At 49.4% G+C, this 21375-nt stretch overlaps 1 protein-coding gene across 2 annotated transcripts in view; it reads left to right on the forward strand.

The window, feature by feature from the left end:
• LOC147729882 (uncharacterized) overlaps nt 1-21375 on the forward strand; it is a 157768-nt gene that overhangs the window by 89040 nt on the left and 47353 nt on the right. For both annotated transcript variants that reach the window (XM_086954795.1, XM_086954796.1), the window contains exon 7: nt 8772-8861. In XM_086954795.1, coding sequence (XP_086810921.1) covers nt 8772-8861 — 90 coding nt within the window. The remainder of the gene's footprint in view (nt 1-8771; nt 8862-21375) is intronic.

Here is a 21375-nt window from a genome sequence, read left to right on the forward strand (position 1 = left end):
CCGAGCTGCTACAACTATTGAATTGATGGGATAGAAATTCACAGGGGGTACGATTTTGGGTGCCTGCACTGTTTTGTTTAATTTTAAATAATTGCACTTACTTTTACCTGCCTCGCCTCTTTCACGCTCCCCGTACCACCGCGAGCTTTGCTTGTTTGTGTGGAGGGAGTTTCTTCCTATCTCTTGCCCAGCCATTATTCTCACTTCCGGCGGAAGGGGGGAGCGGTCTAGTTTTCATCCCGCTCCTTCCCCTTCTTAACGCAGGGCTTCATTCGAGCAGCGGTCCACACGCTAGAGGTACAATTTATGTACCGCGCTGCTACAACTATTGAATTGATGGGATAGGAATTCACAGGGGGTACGATTTTGGGTGCCTGCACTTTGTTGTTTAATTTTAAATAATTGCACTTACTTTTAACTGCCTCGCCTCTTTCACTCTCCCTGTTCCACCCCGAGCTTTGCTCGTTTGTGTGGAGGGAGTTTCTTCCTATCTCTTGCCCGGCCATTATTCTCACTTCCGGCGGAAGGGGGGAGCGGTCTAGTTTTCATCACGATCCTTCCCCTTCTTAACGCAGGGCTTCATTCGAGCAGCGGTCCACACGCTAGAGGTACGATTTATGTACCGCGCTGCTACAACTATTGAATTGATGGGATAGGAATTCACAGGGGATACGATTTTGGGTGCCTGCACTGTGTTGTTTAATTTTAAATAATTGCACTTACTTTTAACTGCCTCGCCTCTTTCACGCTCCCCGTTCCACCCCGAGCTTTGCTCGTTTGTGTGGAGGGAGTTTCTTCCTATCTCTTGCCCGGCCATTATTCTCACTTCCGGCGGAAGGGGGGAGCGGTCTAGTTTGCATCCCGCTCCTTCCCCTTCTTAATGCAGGGCTTCATTCGAGCAGCGGTCCACACGCTAGAGGTACGATTTATGTACCGGGCTGCTACAACTATTGAATTGATGGGATAGGAATTCACAGGGGGTACGATTTTGGGTGCCTGCACTGTGTTGTTTAATTTTAAATAATTGCACTTACTTTTAACTGCCTCGCCTCTTTCACGCTCCCCGTTCCACCCCGAGCTTTGCTCGTTTGTGTGGAGGGAGTTTCTTCCTATCTCTTGCCCGGCCATTATTCTCACTTCCGGCGGAAGAGGGTAGCGGTCTAGTTTTCATCACGCTCCTTCCCCTTCTTAACGCAGGGCTTCATTCGAGCAGCGGTCCACACGCTAGAGGTACGATTTATGTACCGGGCTGCTACAACTATTGAATTGATGGGATAGGAATTCACAGGGGGTACGATTTTGGGTGCCTGCAATGTGTTGTTTAATTTTAAATAATTGCACTTACTTTTAACTGCTTCGCCTCTTTCACGCTCCCCGTTCCACCCCGACCTTTGCTCGTTTGTGTGGAGGGAGTTTCTTCCTATCTCTTGCCCGGCCATTATTCTCACTTCCGGCGGAAGAGGGGAGCGGTCTAGTTTTCATCACGCTCCTTCCCCTTCTTAACGCAGGGCTTCATTCGAGCAGCGGTCCACACGCTAGAGGTACGATTTATGTACCGCGCTGCTACAACTATTGAATTGATGGGATAGGAATTCACAGGGGGTACGATTTTGGGTGCCTGCACTGTGTTGTTTAATTTTAAATAATTGCACTTACTTTTAACTGCCTCGCCTCTTTCACGCTCCCCGTTCCACCCCGAGCTTTGCTCGTTTGTGTGGAGGGAGTTTCTTCCTATCTCTTGCCCGGCCATTATTCTCACTTCCGGCGGAAGGGGGGAGCGGTCTAGTTTGCATCCCGCTCCTTCCCATTCTTAATGCAGGGCTTCATTCGAGCAGCGGTCCACACGCTAGAGGTACGATTTATGTACCGCGCTGCTACAACTATTGAATTGATGGGATAGGAATTCACAGGGGGTACGATTTTGGGTGCCTGCACTGTGTTGTTTAATTTTAAATAATTGCACTTACTTTTAACTGCCTCGCCTCTTTCACGCTCCCCGTTCCACCCCGAGCTTTGCTTGTTTGTGGTGAGGGAGTTTCTTCCTATCTCTTGCCCGGCCATTATTCTCACTTCCGGCGGAAGAGGGAAGCGGTCTAGTTTTCATCACGCTCCTTCCCCTTCTTAACGCAGGGCTTCATTCGAGCAGCGGTCCACACGCTAGAGGTACGATTTATGTACCGGGCTGCTACAACTATTGAATTGATGGGATAGGAATTCACAGGGGGTACGATTTTGGGTGCCTGCACTGTGTTGTTTAATTTTAAATAATTGCACTTACTTTTAACTGCTTCGCCTCTTTCACGCTCCCCGTTCCACCCTGACCTTTGCTCGTTTGTGTGGAGGGAGTTTCTTCCTATCTCTTGCCCGGCCATTATTCTCACTTCCGGCGGAAGAGGGGAGCGGTCTAGTTTTCATCACGCTCCTTCCCCTTCTTAACGCAGGGCTTCATTCGAGCAGCGGTCCGCACGCTAGAGGTACGATTTATGTACCGGGCTGCTACAACTATTGAATTGATGGGATAGGAATTCACACGGGGTACGATTTTGGGTGCCTGCACTGTGTTGTTTAATTTTAAATAATTGCACTTACGTTTAACTGCTTCGCCTCTTTCACGCTCCCCGTTCCACCCCGACCTTTGCTCGTTTTTGTGGAGGGAGTTTTTTCCTATCTCTTGCCCGGCCATTATTCTCACTTCTGGCGGAAGAGGGGAGCGGTCTAGTTTTCATCACGCTCCATCCCCTTATTTACCGATGTGCTGGGCGAAGTGCAGCGGACGCGCGCAGCCGGCGCGCCGGTGGCGCACCAAAGGCAAGCCCGTCTGCGCCCGTCATCGCCTGTACATCACCTCTCGCCAGGACCCCTGGCCGTTGTCGTCACTGTATCATCCGCTACGGTAGGGAGGAACTCATGGCATACAATACTGGCCCTGTCCTCTGCACAACCAATCCTCTCACTCTAGGTGATTCTTCTTGGGACTACCCTGATTCCGCCCTCCCGACATGTGTTCATCAGACCAAAACCCAGATTCAGCTCAAAGTATTACAGCTTAAGGTCAGATCTTTGGCAAAACACCATGCCGAAGTTCTTGATCTTATTTCTGAAGAACGTCCTGACATACTGTTTATGTGTGAAACCTGGTTAAATGACAACTTGGTAACGGTCACCAACCTAGCTCTACCTCTTGGTTATTCCATATGTACACTATACAGGGTCTCTAGGGCAGGTGGGATAGAGATTGTGTTCAAATCACACTATTCTTGCCTATTTAACAAAGTACTGGTGGCAGACTGTGAAACGGCGCATTTTCAAGTAGCCGTGAGCTCACAGTACTCACTATCAGGCCTCCTGATATATCGTCCTCCGGGTACTGCAACCACGTTCAAGAAAGTGCTCCCCAAGGTTGTTAGTGAGCTTGCAGCAGGTTCTGCTAATTTTAGCATCTGCAGCGACCTGGACCAGATCCAAGACAATGCCACTTTTATAGCAGACCTTGCTGCTCTCCAGCTGGACCAATTAGTCCCTGGATCTACTCACTCAGCAGGACATCTGCTTGATCCATTATTCACCAATCTCCACTCAATTACTGTGGATCAACCCACCCCCATGGGCTGGACGGACCACTACTTGGTCAGATGGTTCGTTCCTCTCATTGAGCCCTCTAATAACGGAACCCCGAGATCGGTTTTTAAACGGCCGTGGCACAAGTTGAAGCTGGATGACTTTCACCGTTTTCTTAACGCTAATCCTCTCGACAACTATCGAGACTATGACCACTTCTGTGAATGGATCCTGCGAGATCTCGACGCCCTAATTCCAGCAAAATGGGTGAAAGGTCGTATCTCTACCTCCAATCCTTGGTATAACAACTCTTTACCCATTTTGCGAAAAGAATGTAAAAACGTGATTGGAGGAAAGACTACATACCAGAGATAAAAAGGCTCTATTTGGCAAAGATAAAACTCTATCACAAAGCGGTCTGTAAAACACGTGCATCCTTTTATGCTATGGAGATTAGCTCCAGTCTTAACACCACTAAATGCATTTTTAAAATTGTTAAAGACCTTAGGACCAGGAAAGCAAGTACCCCAGTGATACCTCCACATTCTTATGTGACGAATTAGCAGTTTCTTTTGTCAATAAGGTGCATACTATCTACCTATCCTTTCCTGATCCCGGCACACCCCTAACCTATGCTAGGCCTAGAGTGGAGCCTAGGATCTCCCCGACGTCCATTCTGCCCCTTTCGGAGGCTGAATTTACCCAGCTCAGTGGTAAAATCAAGTCGAGCTCTCCTTTAGATCCCTTGCAACCATCTCAATTTAAGGATTCCCTCTCAGTCTTCAGGGAGCCTCTCTGTAATATAATTAACAGTTCCCTCTTACCGACCCCCTGGAAGCATGCCTGGGTGTCCCCAATTCTAAGAAAACCCAATGCAGACCCCAATAAACCGGAAAATATCCGGCCAATATCCCTTCTACCTTGGGTGGCAAAAATTACGGAAGCTCACGTTAACAATGTACTGACCCAGTTTGTGAATAATAACTGTATCCTAGACCCGTTCGGAATGGGTTCCGAACGGGTCACAGTACAGAAACGGCCCTTCTGGCCACCACTGAGCAACTACGATCTCTCGTGGACGGAGATCAAAGTGCGGCGCTGATTCTATTAGATCTCAGCGCCGCCTTTGACACGGTGTCCCACAAGATTCTACTCCAGAGACTCGAGGAAGCTGGGAAAAACAGCATAGCCTTAGACTGTCTTCGCTCATTCCTGGCTAACAGATCATTCCGAGTCTCAATACCAACGCATTCAAAATGCTGCGGCTAGACCTTTGGTGGGTCTGCCACGTTTTTGCTCAGCTTCCAGTACTATCCGTAAATTGGCTCCCCATTGACAGACGCATTCATTATAAGACACTTTGTATTTCTTTTAAAATTCTGAAATGCGCCAGTCCGGCCCTGCTGAGTAACCTGATCTCACACTATGTTCCTTTGCGCCCTCTTTGCTCAGCAGAGCTATACTTAGCAACGGTGCCTCTAGAATCAGGCTTTCCAGAACAGGTGGTCGGGCATTCCGATACCTTGCGCCTGAGCTATGGAATTCCCTCTCGGTACATATCCGCGCTATCGACTGTCTGTCATCCTTCAGGAAAGCCATCAAGACCTTCTTGTTCCCTTCACCTTAGTCTTTACTTTCAATTCCTTCTAGGCTGGCCCACATTGTTATCGTTTCCTCATGTGGCAGCGCTGGGACGCCCCTTTGCTGGGGCAGCTGTGCGCTTTACAAAACGGATAACATAACATAACATAACTTTGAAAAGATCTACACTCCTACCAATTACACGGCGGAGAATTCGCGCCAGCTTATAATTGATAGTGATATGCCAACCCTCTCCGACTCAGAGACACCCTAGAGACAGACCTTTCTGACGAGGAGATTGGTAAGGCCATAGGTCAGATAAACTCTGGGAAAACGATGGGGTCAAATGGAACCCCTATTAAATTTCTAAAGGTTATGGATCAACGCCTGGCCACAGTAGTAGTGATCCATAAGTCGGGGAAACTAGCAGATTGCTGTAGCTCTTATAGGCCTATTTCGCTGATCAATGCGGACTCTAACGTCCTAGCAAAAGTCCTTGCCTACCGATTGGTTACAGTCATTTTTTCACTACTCCACCCTGATCAGTCTGGCTTTATGCCAGGGAGAAATACGGCTCTTAACATTCGCCGTCTGCACAATGTGATGGCGCGTAGAGAATTTCTAGAGGAGGACAAAGTGGTACTGTCCTTGGATGCCTCTATGGTATTTGACTCAATAGAATGGCCATACCTATTCGCAGTTCTTGAAAAGGTGGGATTGGGGACCAAATTTATAGGATAGGTTAAACTACTATACACCGACATACAGGGAGAGGTGAGAGTGAATAACTACGTGTCCCGGGCATTCAGACTGAGAAGGGGTACCAGACAGGGATGTCCCCTGTCTCCACATATATTTTCCCTCATACTGGAGCCTCTGGCGGCATGGGTGCGTCTGGAGGTGATGGTGAGGGGGCTGCGATGGGCGGTGGACTTGGAGGATCGCATATCCTTGTATGCTGACAACATACTATTATACCTTGCCTCTCCATACAAGTCAATACACACAGTGCTCAACATATTCACAAATTTCGGGAAATACTCTGGGTATGCGATAAACTGGAATAAGTCAGTACTATTTGTGCTCCGGGGACAGGTACAGCGACTCCCAGCAAATTGTAAGCTATCAGTAGCGGAGGACGGTTTCCAGTACTTGGGGGTCTTTGTCACTTCGGACCAGGTTCTCTTTCATACTTCTAACCTGGCTCCCCCGCTTATCAGGCTGCGAAGGGATGTGAAACATTGGAGGTCCTTGCCGCTATCCCTAGTAGGACGTGCAGCACTTTTCAAAATGTTGGCCCTCCCAAGGTTTCAATATGTTCTCCAGAATAGTCAGCAGAAGGTCCCAGACTCTTACTTTAAAGAAGTGGAAAGTGTGGTAAAAACATTGCTGTGGGATGGTAAAGCCCTGAGGGTGGCACTGAGGAAACTAACGAAAGGCTGGTATGATGGAGGTATAACGCTGCCAGACCTACAGCTCTACTATTGGGCAGCACATCTGGTGGCCGTAAATCACTGCGTGTATCGCCCCCCTACTGAACCAGCATACGCTCTAGACAGATACCAAATGGACCGCTCCGGGTATTTGGGGGCCTTATACACAAGGGACAGACAAAAGAAATATATTGGGCCCACCTCTCACACGCTAGATATCTGGCACAGAGCAAACTCTTGTCTAGGCTGGGCAGCTACTATCACCAAGGTTAACGCTTTTGTGGTATGCCCAGAAATTTGGCAAGATGTGCTTCCAACCTGGGTTCGATAAGTGGGACATGATTGGCATTTCAGTGGTAGGGGTTCTGGTCAAAAAGGGTTCAATTCTCAAGTTCGGGGAACTCCAGAAACAATATCAATTGACTCAGGGAGAGGTCTTAAGGTACCTGCAAAGACAATCACTGCAATCAGCCCTTTCAAACTTAGAAGACATACCGGACTCGTCACCTCTGGAAGACCGCCTGCTGGATGGGTAACTACCTTCCAAAGCCATATCTTTAACATATATGAAACTATGTAATAAACTCCCAGATGCGTTTGGTAAACTCAGGGAGCAGTGGGAAGGAGACCTGGGAAAGATTGATGACGAGGACTGGCAACTGGCTCTCATGTCCCCAAGGGAAGCAGTCATAACACAACGCTATAGGCTGATACAGCTTAGGATTCTCCATCATATATGACAGGAAAACTACTGGCAAAACTAGGAACCAGACCTGACTATCCTTGCCTGAGGGGTTGTCAACAACAAGCCACCTTCCACCATACGATATGGAGCTGTCCTGCCATTCGCCACCTTTGAGAAGAAGCCACAAATCACATGCAGACAGCATTAGGGAAGGAAATGACCCTGACACCACAGCTGGGGTTATTGAATATTTGGGCCGCAACTGTCCTTACCGATACGGAACAACAGATGGTAACACTAGGCTACACACTGGTTAAGCGGGAATTGGCGAAGGGTTGGGGAGGCTAGTCCAACCTCTGCATCAGTGTGGGCGAAAGAACTTGACAGATGCATGCTGGCGGAGACGGAGGTCTTTGTAGACCGGAGGTGCCGTAAAAAAATGGGATATGAAGTGGTCCAAATGGAATGCCTATCGAGGTGATCTATGTGTGTCCCCCATGGTGGATGGGCAGAAATGCAGATCGAGAAAGAATTGATTGATGTATATCTGATAATTGTCCTTGAGAGAATTGTAATGAGATGGTTAGCAGGATGATTACTGCTTAATGTTTTGCTTGTAAAAATGTCATTCAAATCAATAAAAAAAGTTTTAAAAAACAAAGATTTAAAATTAAACTCTTTTGTGGAACATTAAGGAAAATAATATTCATAAACGGAGAAAGTGAAGCAGTAGAAGTTGCAGTAGTTTACCCTAACCTTTTTTTCACATGTAAGCTAATACATCAGAAAAGCCTCTGATTTCTGGGTTATTTTCTGTGGTAAATTCAAAGCGCTTAATGCTCAGTTGGCCGTCAAAGTATGGTAACATGATAAAACACTTGTTTGCGGGATAGAAACCCTTTTGTAATCCCTTATATCTATCCTTTCTCTCCCCCTGCCTCGTTGCCCAGAAATGGTAGATGGGAGAATGGAAATCAACAGTGGAACACACTCCTTATTGACTGTCCACTATCTTGCTGATAGCTCCCCTGACAGAGCTCTAATTTACCAGAATGGCAAGAGGCATTGCTGCAACTGTAATTTGCCCACTTTCTCTCTCTGTATCTCTTTGTATTCCCTTTGTCACATAGGTTTCTGCAGGAATTTCACAGTGATCGATTCCTAGCATGGGAGCTCACTCGTGGTAACTTTGCTGTGGAGAGGTCACCCGATACCTGAAATATCATATGATTATCTTTTTGTGCTAGGGCTATCCATCTATCTATTTTTCTGTGTTTGTTGTTCTGTTTTTCCTCTGTCAAAGATCTCTAAGCTGTAGAAAGTGATGTTAAGTAATTCATATTGAAAAATCTGTTACAAATCAGGGTTCAGATTGATTCTGTCTAATACTTAAGAATGTCTCTCTCACAGTTGAATACATTTGGAACTTCATTTTAGGTGTACTTCAGTGTCTTGTTTGTCACACACAAAATACAATTTACAGTAAAAAATGTTTTTTTCATCTTTTAAACCAGAAAATCTAATTCAGAACACTGAGGAAGAGCCACATTTGAGGAACATTCATGATGTGGAAAATGAGGATGGAAGCATCTATCTAAACCAAGGTACAATGAAAGTATTACAAAGTGGTCCATTGAAAGAACACACAGAGAGGTACTACTTCTCAGAAAAGGTTTATTTCTTTATAGGTTTTCCTCCATTGTAGAATCGTTGTTATTAGATAGCTGGTAACCCCTACAGAGTTTTTATGGCCCTGAATACAAGGAACACTGGACTCAATTTTACTGACTGGACATTTTTGCCAGTAATATCTCATTAAAAGAGGGTGGCATTACATCCAGCACCTGTCTCCTGACCCCTACCTGACCTTCAACTGAGGAATGGGGGGGCTACCTGGCGACATCTTCTCCTTCTCACCACAGCCTCTCTCTTCCTCTTCTATCTTCCCTCTTACTCAGAACAGAATCTGGGATTCCCTGTGAAATACTGTCGAGAAAAAACTGTTTCATGTTTTTGCTCCATATTTGCCTATGATTGAATCATTTCATATCATTCCATAATCCATCCAGTAATGTGCGTCTCCAGTTTTTATGGTATTTTGTGTTCTTGTGCATCATATTTCAATACATTATCCCTTTTCAGATTTCTTTCCACGTTCTGCAGTGTTTAGGTCTCGCATACGCAGCGCACATGCGTTGCATAGGAAAGAGACCTTTAGCCATCGATTCCCTTTTGGCCCTGAAAACGTGCACGTGTTCCATTGCCTTCAATGGCAATGCGTGCACGTTTGGAGATTCCCTTGCGGGAGCGAGCAGCTGACGCCATATGTTTGTAATTAACTTACAAGCATATGGTGCCCGTGGCTCGGTCCCGCAGGGGAAACAGGCGCCGGCCCCCTCCTCTCTCCCCTCCCCCTGCTGCCAGCGCAAGGCACGCATGCTTGTGCTTGTGCTTGTTTACCTTTGCCATTAGAGACCCTTTTCATTGTAAATTAATTGAGAATTTACACATAGAAGTTTTGGGATGAAGCATGTCGAACTCTTGTGATAACAGAACAGGTGAGTTAAAACACCAATCAAGAAATCAAGGAAGTGCAGCTGCAATTGAGAGTACCCATGGCATATGTTGCAGCTAATCTTTAGATTCATTGTGAAGACAAAATAGAACAGGACAGTTCAAATAATAATTGTCACATCACATTAGTTACCTGGCACACTCCCACAACTCGAAACGTTTGAGCTACCACTCACAGAGCAGACAAAAACAAAAGGTTTTATTTAGAGTTTGGTGGACATGATAGTCATAATCATTTCAGATATTAATTCTAGGTATTACAAACCCATGTTTGCCAATGGCATTTTTAATACTGTGGACGGGAAAGCTTCCATTATTTGACAGAGTATCCTGTCCATCAAACTTTAAATAAAGCCCGAAGTCTGTTATTTCTCCCAAATTACCCCACAACTTTGATAGAGGTCAGAGCATACTTTTCTTCCTTTCTCGTGCCCATTTCACTGGTAAGACAAAATAATCAATGCGCACACAATATCAACATTTTAAAGTGCAAATGTATGCAAATGTACCTTCTTTGATGTCCTAACGTTGGGGAAATCACTATTTTTACAGGATGGCGTTCACAACTAAACCCTCGGAGTCTTCCAGACACACCATCTTGAACTACTCTGTCCTAACACTGGCTTGACCCGATGATTAGCCATATTCAGGCTTATGCATCAAAGTAAATACCGGTCGCAAATGGGCAGATTCTCAGAATCTGACCCTTTGCTCCCAGTATTTTTGCACTTGGGATGCATCATCCCAAATGCAAAAATCGCAATTTAAGGAATCTCTAAATTGAGATTCCTTAAATTGCAATTGCTTTTAAGGAATCCAAAATTTAGATTCCTTAAATGTAATGCATGAAAGTAAAAAAAAATAGCGTATTCGCTAATAGGAGTAGCAAATTACCACGAAGTTGAACTTCATGCTAATTTGCTAAAACTTTGAAAAAAGCACTTTTGTGCATTTTTCAAAGTTTCATGTTGCGCACACACATGCCCGTAGGGCATGTGTGTGTGCAACATATGTGCAGAGATCAATTTCAGGGGTGCAACAGGGTGTCATTTTGACACCCTTGCACCCTTGAAATTGCATGAGCAATTTGCGAGTACCTACTGGTACTTGCAAATTGCTCATGCAATCTCCAATTCATTAGGCCCATAGGAATGAATGGGACAGCATTCCTTAATTGCGAGTAGCAATTTGCGAGTAGCAATTAAGGAATGTTTAGGAATCGCTATTTTAATAGCGATTCCTACATGCATAGGCTTTTGCTATTCCTAAATAGCGATTCCTTAAAAATCGCTATTTAGGGATAGCAAAAGGCTACGTTGATGCATCTGCCAGATTGTGTATTTAATTACTTACAGTTTTTTGATGAGGTCTAAACCTTGGGAAGAGGATGCTGGCTATCATCTTTCAAGGGGTCAATGTTAATGTTGAATCTACAAAATGTAGAGAGAATACTATCCTCCTGCATGATGGTACTTCTCCCTGTGGCTGTCGTCACTCTGGCTGAGAAAGCTGTGGATTTCCTGCCTCAAGTGACCCTGCTCACCGAAGGCATGGCCACTCCTTTAGGTAATGGTCTGTTTATTGCTTACCTTTATTCTTAGCCAACTCAGGGCTGTTGACAGCATGATGTTTCCTGCTCAAGGACTCCAGAGTGGTGACAGAACGTTGCTAGATCAGAACTGTGATCTGCTTTGTCATTCTGTGCATTGAAGACAAATTAGTCTAACTTATGATGTGCTAGAAGGAGGGATGTTAGGAGGTGGGGTGGTGCGGATGAAGCTGCTCCTTTTCTGTGATCATGGTATAGGTCGTGTGGTGTATATTTGTCTTATCCTTACCTTGATTCTCTGTCCTTGCATGCAAGTATGGTAGTAATTTAATACAGTTTGTTTGTCGAAGTGCATGTGACTCTGTGCTCACTTATCTTGTGTGTTCTTTTTAATGAAAACATATATGCAATGCAAATGTATATGTTGGTTTTCTCGGTTAGTGGTGTGTTTGTAGAGCCACCTATATGTTCTCACTTTTGCGTAGTTGATAAGGGAGCCTCGCATGGTTGTGTGTGTGTTTTTCGCCATCAGTGTTCTATCTTTTTTTTTTTTTGTTACATTTCTTTATCGGGTTAACAGTTTCCAAAACAATACAGTTATCAAACCCCCCCCCTCCCACCCGTCTGACTTTGTTTACATTTCTAGTATGGATAACCACGCGACTAGTGGTTCTGCCACCAGGGCATATAGAAGGGGCGAGAGCGGGCACCCCTGTCTGGTGGCCCTACTGATGGGAAAGGAGTCAGGAACCAGGTCGCCCATCCGGAGCCTGGCCCGCGGCTGGTTATATAGTGCTCCCACCATCTGTAGTAATGGCTGTTCCAGACCCATTTGTTGCATCACCAATTGCATAAAAGGCCATTCTACCGAATCGAAGGCCTTTTCCATGTCAAGAAACACTGATAGCGCCTTCCTGTCCTGTCGCACATGTTGTATTAGAACTGCCTCCAACTCGTCTCGGGAGACATACAAAATAGTAAAAGAGTTACTCAAAATTCCCAACCCCCCCTTGGTGCAGGAATCCACGGACACCAGATGCAACTAAGTAGCAGCTTTCTTCGAGAGCAAAATAAAAAACATCCTACAATCCCTCCCGCCAATAACTGACAGTTATGCCCCCGCGGATCCTACTGCCGCAAACATAGGCCCCACTCTGGACTCCTTTAACCAGATATCCAAAGAAGGCTTTTTAAAGGCTCTAACAGGCATGAAAAGTGGATCCCCGAATGACCCAGCCCCCATTCACATCCTTCAACAGGTGGGACCTACCATCTCGCCTTTGGCCACAGACCTTATTAATGCCTCATTTGACCAAGGAGTGGTTCCCCCTAGTTGGAAACATGCAGTAGTTAAAGCACTGCAGAAGAAACCAGGACTTGATCCCCAAGACTTTGCAAACCTCCGACCAATCTCTCTCTTACCAGGACTGAGTAAGATCGCAGAGAAGGCCGTAAACCAACAACTTTCGGCCTTCTTAGAAACTAACAATCTGCTTCGCCCCTCGCAAACAGGGTTTCGCCCGGGTCAGGGGACTGAGACCGCCCTTCTGACTGTGGTCGAGGAAGCAAGGTGCATCTTGGATTCAGGAGGATCGGCTTTACTGATCCTCCTGGATCTAAGCGCTGCATTCGACACTGTAGACCATGGGATCCTGATCCAGCGCCTCCTTAACCTAGGGGTGAGAGGCACCGCACTGCGATGGCTCACATCCTTCTTGAAGGACAGAACCTTCCAGGTATGTGAAGGGAACGCGCGCTCCAAGCCTTTCCCCCTCCAGTGTGGGGTTCCTCGGGGCTCTTCATTGAGCCCTACCTTATTTAACATTTATATGGCCCCCCTGGAGGATGTTGTCACTCCCTTTGGGATCAAAGCCGTCACATACGCTGACGACACCCAAATGGTGGTCTCACTCTCCCTGGAAAAGGCCAAACTCAAAAAGCTGCACAATTGCCTTGCAGGAATCTATAATTGGATGTGTGACTCGCGACTTAAATTAAATGGCACAAAAACAGAGCTTATGCTTCTGGGTCAGTGAATAACATCCCTTCCCACCTCCATTTGGCCACTGTGTCTAGGGGATCTCCCGCAACCAAAGAAAGAACTCAAAAGCCTAGGGTTCTGGCTGGAGGAAGACCTCTCCCAGAAAACACAGGCCAAAAAGACGGCTGGTACCTATGTGGGCCTACTTCGCTCAGCCCGGAAGATTCTCCCTCTACTTCCGACACAATCCCAAAAGTTGCTCATTCAAGGTCTCATCTTATCTAGATTAGACTACAGCAACGCTCTTTTTATGGCTGCGCCAGAATCCACCATTAATAGCCTTCAGCGCACCCAAAACGCAGCAGCCAGGCTGTTGACAGGCACCGCCCGGAGAACATCGGCAAAACCAGCACTTAGAGCTCTCCACTGGTTGCCTATCCGGGAAAGGATCAAATTTAAGCCTCTGTGTATCACCCACAGATCCCTTCAGGGCAAAGGGCCCTCTATGCTTGGGACAATACTCTATCCCTACAAAACTACCAGGTCCCTGCGTTCATCCCAAGGCAACCTGGCCACTGTTCATAGAGTCAGGAAGGCCCGCACTGGAGGGCGACGTTTTTCAGTCACCGCAGCAACCCTGTGGAACTCCCTGACAACTTGGCTGCGAATTGAACCGAACTACATGAAGTTTCCTAAACTTCTGAAGACATATCTTTTCCCACAAAAGCTATAAGTTCATTCTTCATCCCCCTGCGCTTCGCCTCAGATTTCCACTGCACCCTCAGCGCTGGGACGCTCCCGGGCAGCCATGCGCTTTATAAATCTTTTTTTCATTTAATTTTCATTTTCATTTCATCGTGCCCAGTACCGTCCGGATGTTGTATACCAAGTCCCTGCCGGGGATAAAGCCGGCCTATTCGGGCGCAACTAGCTTTGGCACAAGGAGCGCCAGACGGGTAGCCAACACTTTAGCGAATCGTGCTGTCCGCTTGCCTACTCTGTCTCCCCTCTAGGGCGGCCAACTGTTGCTCAAGGTCAGCTAGTCTCTGTCTGATGGACTTGAGTACTCCAGAATATTTGGACATTGCTACGCCCCTTATATATACTTTAAAAGCTTCCCAGACCTCTTGAAAACTGTCTACGAAGCCCACATTGGCCTCAAAGAATACGTAAATTGCTTCTGCAGGTTTTCCTCTGAACACCGGGTCCAGTAGGGAATAAGGCGGGAATCTCCACGTGAAGGGCAGAATGGTCTTTCCTTTGATGCGCATCTCCAAGAGCACTGGCGAGTGGTCGGACAAGGCTCTAGGTAACACCTTGCAGTCCCTAATCTGTCCTAGCCTGGAGGCAGGCGCCAGCCAGTAATCTATCCTGGTGTGGATGTTGTGATAAGCGGAGTAGTGTGTGTATCCCCCCTGCTCCGGATTGCGGAGTCGCCATACATCTTCCATGCCCAGACTCATTATCACACTCTTCAGCTCCAAGGCAGCTGCCAGAGGTCTGCGATGAGGGCCAGCCGATCTGTCCAGCGCGGGGTCCAAAATGAGATTGAGGTCTCCTCCCCATAGGAGGCGGTCCGAGTCATACTGTTTGACCTTGGCTGCCAGGGTCTGATAAAATTCTGGAGAGTCATAGTTGGGGCCATATGTGTTAATAACAAACTCCAAACCTGGTCCATCGCACGATGGAAGTAACTGATGGCCTTCCCGACTTTCCGGTGGTCATTCAGGCCACGGACGTTCCAAGTGAGGGCCCTGAGTCTGGGAGCATGCGCAGTGTCTGTCTCAGTAGTCGTGTTAGCCATTCCGAGTGGTCGCGCAAGCCCTAAGAGTGAATACCACGTGCCCGATGATTGCATAGTGTCAAAGGTCAGATAGAACACCCCCCCATCATTAACTGAACATTCCTTCCCCAAAAACCTCTCAACCCCTCACCCACAGCAGACCAACCCCAACACGGCCTTGCATGGTCGAACCCCATCCTCCCCCCTCCCAACTCTATTCCAAAATGTGGAATCCCTCATCGGGGGTTCAGGGTGCAAACAGAGCGGGAGCCAAAGTTGCCCGGCAGTCAGCAAGTAAACTGATTACATTGCTAGCCTTATACCCCGCCCTAAACTCCGCTGCCTAGCATCATTACTTCGGCTAATAGGAACATTCCAGCATTGATTAACAGGTGGCCTGTACAGGCCAGGAGTGTATATTCTAAGCAGCTGCTCCCGCCTATCCTTCAATTCTGATCACAGTCCCAACGTACTGTTGATAGTCCCACTAGGCTCGCATCGCGCTTTACACATGCATCAGAATGATCTCACCCACAGACGGTTCCATCTGGTCATCAATCCTTCATCAGATTAGCTCTGTCCGCCCCCAACACAGGAGCAGAGTGAGTGCCAACTTCAAGTGCAGTCCCGGGTGTGGCACAGTCTGGGTGACACGAGTGGATCTGCACGTGTTGGAACACAACTTGTCGACTGTAAGGCCATTTCAATCTTGTTACTCGAGCTGGCTCCGGTTTTCTTCGCCGTCCGCTTGGCCGTTGGTGCCTCCACTACGTTCCCTGGACCAACCCTTCAGAGCCTGCTGTAGTGCTTTAGTGTCCATAAAGATATGAGAATGCCCCTGGCGATTGACTCTCAATTTTGCAGGGTACAACATGGCATAATCTAGCCCAAGTTCCCGGAGCTGTCCCTTGAATGGGGCGAAATGCCTGCGCGCCTCCTGAACTTTCGCCGTAAAATCTGGATCCAGGGAAATTGCAGAGCCCTCGTATTGCAGTGTCTTCTTGTCAAGAGCCAGTCGGAGAGCCGTATCTCTGTCCCTATAATTTAGGAGCTTGGCGATAATGGGCCGTGGCGGGGCTCCCAGGTGGGGCGAGGGCCTAGCGAGTGGTGTGCCCGCTCCACAATGAACATTGGGGAAAAGACGTTGTCTCCCAACAACGTGACCAGGAGTTTCTCGACGAACTTTTCCATGTTGCCAGTTGGTGTTGTCTCCGAAACCCCCGTAATGCGTATTTTGGAGCGTCTCGAGCGGGCCTCCAAATCTTCCGTCTTCACCTGGATAGCCTGCAAAAGTTTGCCTATTTTCTTGTGGTCGACGTCCAGTTCCGTTTGAGCCTCCTCCACCTCTGTTAAGCGCCGTTCAGACATGTCTAAGCGCTTTGCATGCTTGTATACGCGCTCCGCCATGTGGTCCATTCGGTAAGTGAGGGCATCTATTTTAGTGCCGATCGAGGCCATGCTGTCCTTTAGGCCCTTCTCCATAGACAAGAGCAAGGTTTTGATGTCAGAGTAGACCGAGCTCTCCCCGCCACTCGCCGAGTGAACATGGTCCGCCTCTTGAGTTTCAGGCGGTTTGTTCCGACGGTTCTCGAAGGGGAGTTTGCTCTGTGTCTTGTCCCCTTTCCCCATGGCAGTGTCGAGTCACGTGGTGCTCCCGGGGCAGTCGCCGCAAAATTTGGAGTCTGCTTGTGTTGGCTTGTAGTGGGGGACTACACCAGGTAGCTCGTTGTGAGCTCTTGTCGCCAGAACCCTACGCCCGACAGGCAGATGGAGTTTCCTCGTGCTATGGTTGGTAGCAAGGACCTCCCCGGGAGCCAGGGCCAAGATGGCGTCTCTGTGGTCTCAGTGCTCCGGAGGCACACTTCCCCACCAGGGCGTCCCCAGGGTCCACACAACGGGATCGGTTACTAAAGATCTCCTGCGAGCAGATAAGGCACGATGCACTGCGCAATTGAGCGTGGTGTGGCTATTCTAAACCTAAGTTTGCTGCGGGTCGCCAAGTGCGCCAATTGAGGGCTTCGAGTCTCCGCAACTCGCTGTGTGTAGTGATAGTAGTGGCCCACTGCCCAGGAACAGAGCTGAGGTGTGCAAGTCTCTATTTCGGCGCAAGTGTCCGTTTCATGCTGCTGCTTGCCCCTCTTTACTGGGTCATTCTGGTTGAGCAGCGCTGAGTATAGTCAGAGTTCGATTGCCGATGTGGCCTCCCCCCTGCTGCAGAGGTCTCCGAGGGCCTGCAGCTCCCCAGGTGCGCTGTTTAACAGAGGGGTGTAGGAGAGTAGGGTCTGCAATCCTATGATCACCCGGACTTTTTGCTTTTGTTTCACTGGTTTACGACTTTCTCGGGCTGTGGGCCTGCCAATCAGACCCACAGCCTAGCTGTTCTCTCGCTAAATTGATATGTGTACCTTAGGTGCATTGCCCAATTGGAACTGGGCCACCCTGTCAGACTCTGTAACTCAGGGCATCGGTGTACCCAGGGCCTACCAGGGGCTGAAGCATGTATTATGCCACCCCTGGATGGCCATCTAAATCTGACACAACTGGCTGCACGACAGCTGGGGCCACGTGGCGTACTCGCCCGTTGCTGTAGGTGTAGTATCCCTATACCTAACCTTAAAATGGACACCCGAGTTCCTCTCAGTCACTCCTATGGCAGGCCTTGACAATCCTGAAGGCAGAGTGCATGGAACCGTGTGAATTGGGCTCTGGCACGAGCCGAGCCCGGTTGCAGCTTGCGGAACCAAGACCCAATGGCTGTTCCATGATAACGCGTATCATATCGGTAACTTCGGTATCGCGTTATCAAGACATGTCGAGTAAGGTGTCATACGAATCGGGGTGCTGCCCTCTCACCAACCCTGGCGACGAGGTTAGCATTCCGCCCTTCTAGAGGGACACGACATGTACGTAACTGTGAACCCCGGTTAAAGTTAACTGAAGCCTCAGCTCCACAAAATGGACGCTGCCACCACAGACACAAGTCTGACCTCCTGCTGCTGGGAGTCCTTCCAGCGAGGAGAGCTTGGACAAAGGGTTTCCTGTCAAGGGCGGTGTTCGCACCGTCCCAGACAGGGTTTGTGTATTCTGGGTAGGTAGGGCTTTGCAAGAAGGTGACTGCGGAGTGGCACCCCGGTGCTCACTACGCATCTGCCGGCTAGAACCAGTTCCAGGGGCGCGCAGCCCCTGACCTGGGGAAAGTCCAGCAGAGGGAGAGGGGTGTAACTACCCCCCTTCCTGGTCCCACCCTTAGGGCAGGACCTAGTCATGTAACCGCCCCTTTCTTTAGGATAAAGGCCGGAGCGGGGACCCTTCCAAATTAGATCATCTTTGAATCAAGAATACTTTCTACGAAAGGACTTCGAGACTCTTCTCAAGATTTCTCCCTTGTGGCTAAGGAGTAGTCACCCTGCACCAGCGGGCACCATCTAAGAACTCTACGGTTTGCTGCAAGTCCTTCCTCAAGGATCCGACGGCCCAGCTCGACGAGAACCGGCTTCCCTGGCACCTCTGACCTCTACCCACCTCGTCAGCTCAGCTGAGATCTGTGGGTGCGACGAGACCTCGAGGGACCGGCCATCATCAAAACCTGCACGCTTTCTTAATCAGCACGACCATCGAAGCAATTCTCTGGTGAGTGCTCTGGGGTCCGAGAAGCCCCGACCCTGAGCAGCTCCAGCACCGAAGTGCAGTCTCCCAGCATCTCCACGATCTGCGTGGGGCCCTTCTGCTCGCTGCTCAGCACGTTGTCTGGTCACTAGCCGCTGGCTTGTGCCCTTCTTTGACGACATCCGACAACCAACGCTGCTGGTCTGGTTGCTCCAGACCGGCCCTTGCTCCCTTTTCCGAGAGGAGCACCCCGGACCCTCCGGGTCCACTCAAGACGCCATTTTAGGCCCACCACGTGGCCCTGAAATCTGCCAAGGCTTGTTGCCCCAATCCTGGGCCCAGCGACACCGACAGCATCAACCTTCGTGGGACAGCTCGCACCTCCATCCTGGTCGCCGACAACGCCTCCTGGTCCGTGAGACTGCAGAGCCTAGCGTCGCCCACTCACCTAGTCGAGGTGACGGCCATCCGGTGCCTTCCTGGTACCCTCTGACTACTGGCTAGTAGTACGAACTTGGTCCCCTCTGCTTTCAGGTATCAACGATCACTGATCCAGGCTTGGATCACTACGAACTATTCATCACTGGTCGCCGGCCAGCAACTCCTTTTCTTCCGGCTCCTGGCTCGTCAGCGAAGACCCCCGACGCCTGTAAGACTTGTGCAGCCGCAGCCCTCGTGGCTAGGTAACTTCGGCATTTCGGTGCCTGCATAGCCTCCTTACTCTAGGGTCCCAAGTCCCTCGCTTCCGACTTGCCTTATCGGGTCCGCCCGAGACCACTAAACTTTCCGTGCCCTCGGGCACTTGTTTTATTTGTGCACTTGAAGTATTTTCTAAGAGCTTTTGTTCTGTGCTTAGTACCCTGTCCTCATAAAGAGTACAGGGCTGTTGTGATTCTAATAAATATACTGTTTATTTTCATAACACTTGTGTGGTGTCCTTTCACTTGGTGTTCAAGGGGTATGTGATGGTATTACAGCTGGCTTAACACACCCTCTAGAGTTTAGCCCGAAGACTGCTCGTATCCACGCTACTAGGATAGCTGGTCTAAGGTTGACTTACAACCAATCACCATACGGGTCGTTGGAACGATACATAGTGGTCGCTAGAATAGCAAACGCTGCATATCGGGCCACCTTCTCACAAGGGGGAAGCGGGGTGTTTCAGATGTCGTGTGCTTCAACCCCCGCAGGTTGTGTCTCTCACCCCTCCGTGGACCGGGGACGCGACGCCTACCGGGCTCAGCTGGCTCTTCAGCCCGCACATCGCAGCACGTCTCCCGGGGCCAGCCTCACGCAAGGTCGTGGTCTCGCGTCCGCGCTCGCGGTCAGGATCGTCTTTGCCGCCGTCAAGCACAGCCGGTCTTGGGGTCTACTAACCGGCTCCCGCTGCACACCGGAGTTCGGTAGGAGCCTGCTGGTGCTTCCTATGCTGTTTGGATTGCAGCTGATGTAGGATATTGAAGGATATTTTAAGCAGCCACGCGTAGCTCGGGGATCACGCGTCCGCCATCGATGCCGGCAAGCTCCGCCCCCGATCAGTGTTCTATCTTATGGAGGAGTTTGGTTTTTTGTTTTGCAGTTAAGATACTGAAGTACATCCTGAGCATCAATCATATAGGTTATTTATCTGAGTGCCCATTGCCCGCCCCGCTCCCGCCTCTCAGCTGCTCCTCCCTCCCACTTGTCCTCCTATGGAGGAAGCCGTGCAGCAGTGGCTGTGACCTGACCTCTGGTCACCCCACACGCCGCACAGCTCCCGCTGTGCCTCCGTGACCCCCTCCTGCTGCCTGGAGCCCGCCGCTGGTGTTCCCCTGCCCCTGGGACAGGTATTGTGATCGTAATTGTGCTGATGTAATTGTGTTGCTGTATTTGTGTTTCTGTCGCCGTATTTTTATTTTGTATTTAGTGGGTTTCTGGCTTTCCCTTGACCCAGCACCCGCCCCACGCTTCCCGCCGCTGCTCCCCCGCCCGTTTTTCCTTCTGTAATCTCTTCCCTCGCCCATTGCCCGCCCCGCTCCCGCCTCCCAGCTGCTCCTCCCTCCCACTTAGCCAAAGGAAAGCCCGTCTACGCCCGTCCACGCCTGGACCGCGCCCAGCGCCAGGACCCCTGCCCCTCTACGAGGCCAGCCCACCCTCACGCACTCAACGCCGGCCAGAACCCTGCCTGCCACCGAGCCACCCCGAAACGCACCCACGGACCCTTCACCTGCCAAGCCTGCAAATTTACATGCCTCAGAACCTGCACCGCACCCGCCAAGCCAAGCACCAGCAACGATCACCTCAAGTGCATCCTGCTCAACACCCGCTCCGTCCACAGGCACGCCGTCGAACTCTGGAACCTCCTCGACACAACATCACCAGACGTCGCCTTCCTCACAGAAACCTGGATGAACGCCTCCTCAGCCCCTGAAATCGCCATAGCCATCCCAGATAGCTACAAGATCACCCGAAGGGACCGCGTCAACCAAAACCGGAGGAGGCATTGTCATCGTCCACAGAAACACCATACGCATAACAACCAACTCCGACGACACCCTCACTGCCGCCAAGCACCTTCACTTCCAGGTACACACCGACCCTAAGACCACCCTTAGAGGCATTCTCATCTACAGACCCCCGGGACCA

Source organism: Lissotriton vulgaris, chromosome 2_1 (genome assembly GCF_964263255.1).
Source record: "Lissotriton vulgaris chromosome 2_1, aLisVul1.2, whole genome shotgun sequence".
Taxonomy (NCBI): Eukaryota; Metazoa; Chordata; class Amphibia; order Caudata; family Salamandridae; genus Lissotriton; species Lissotriton vulgaris.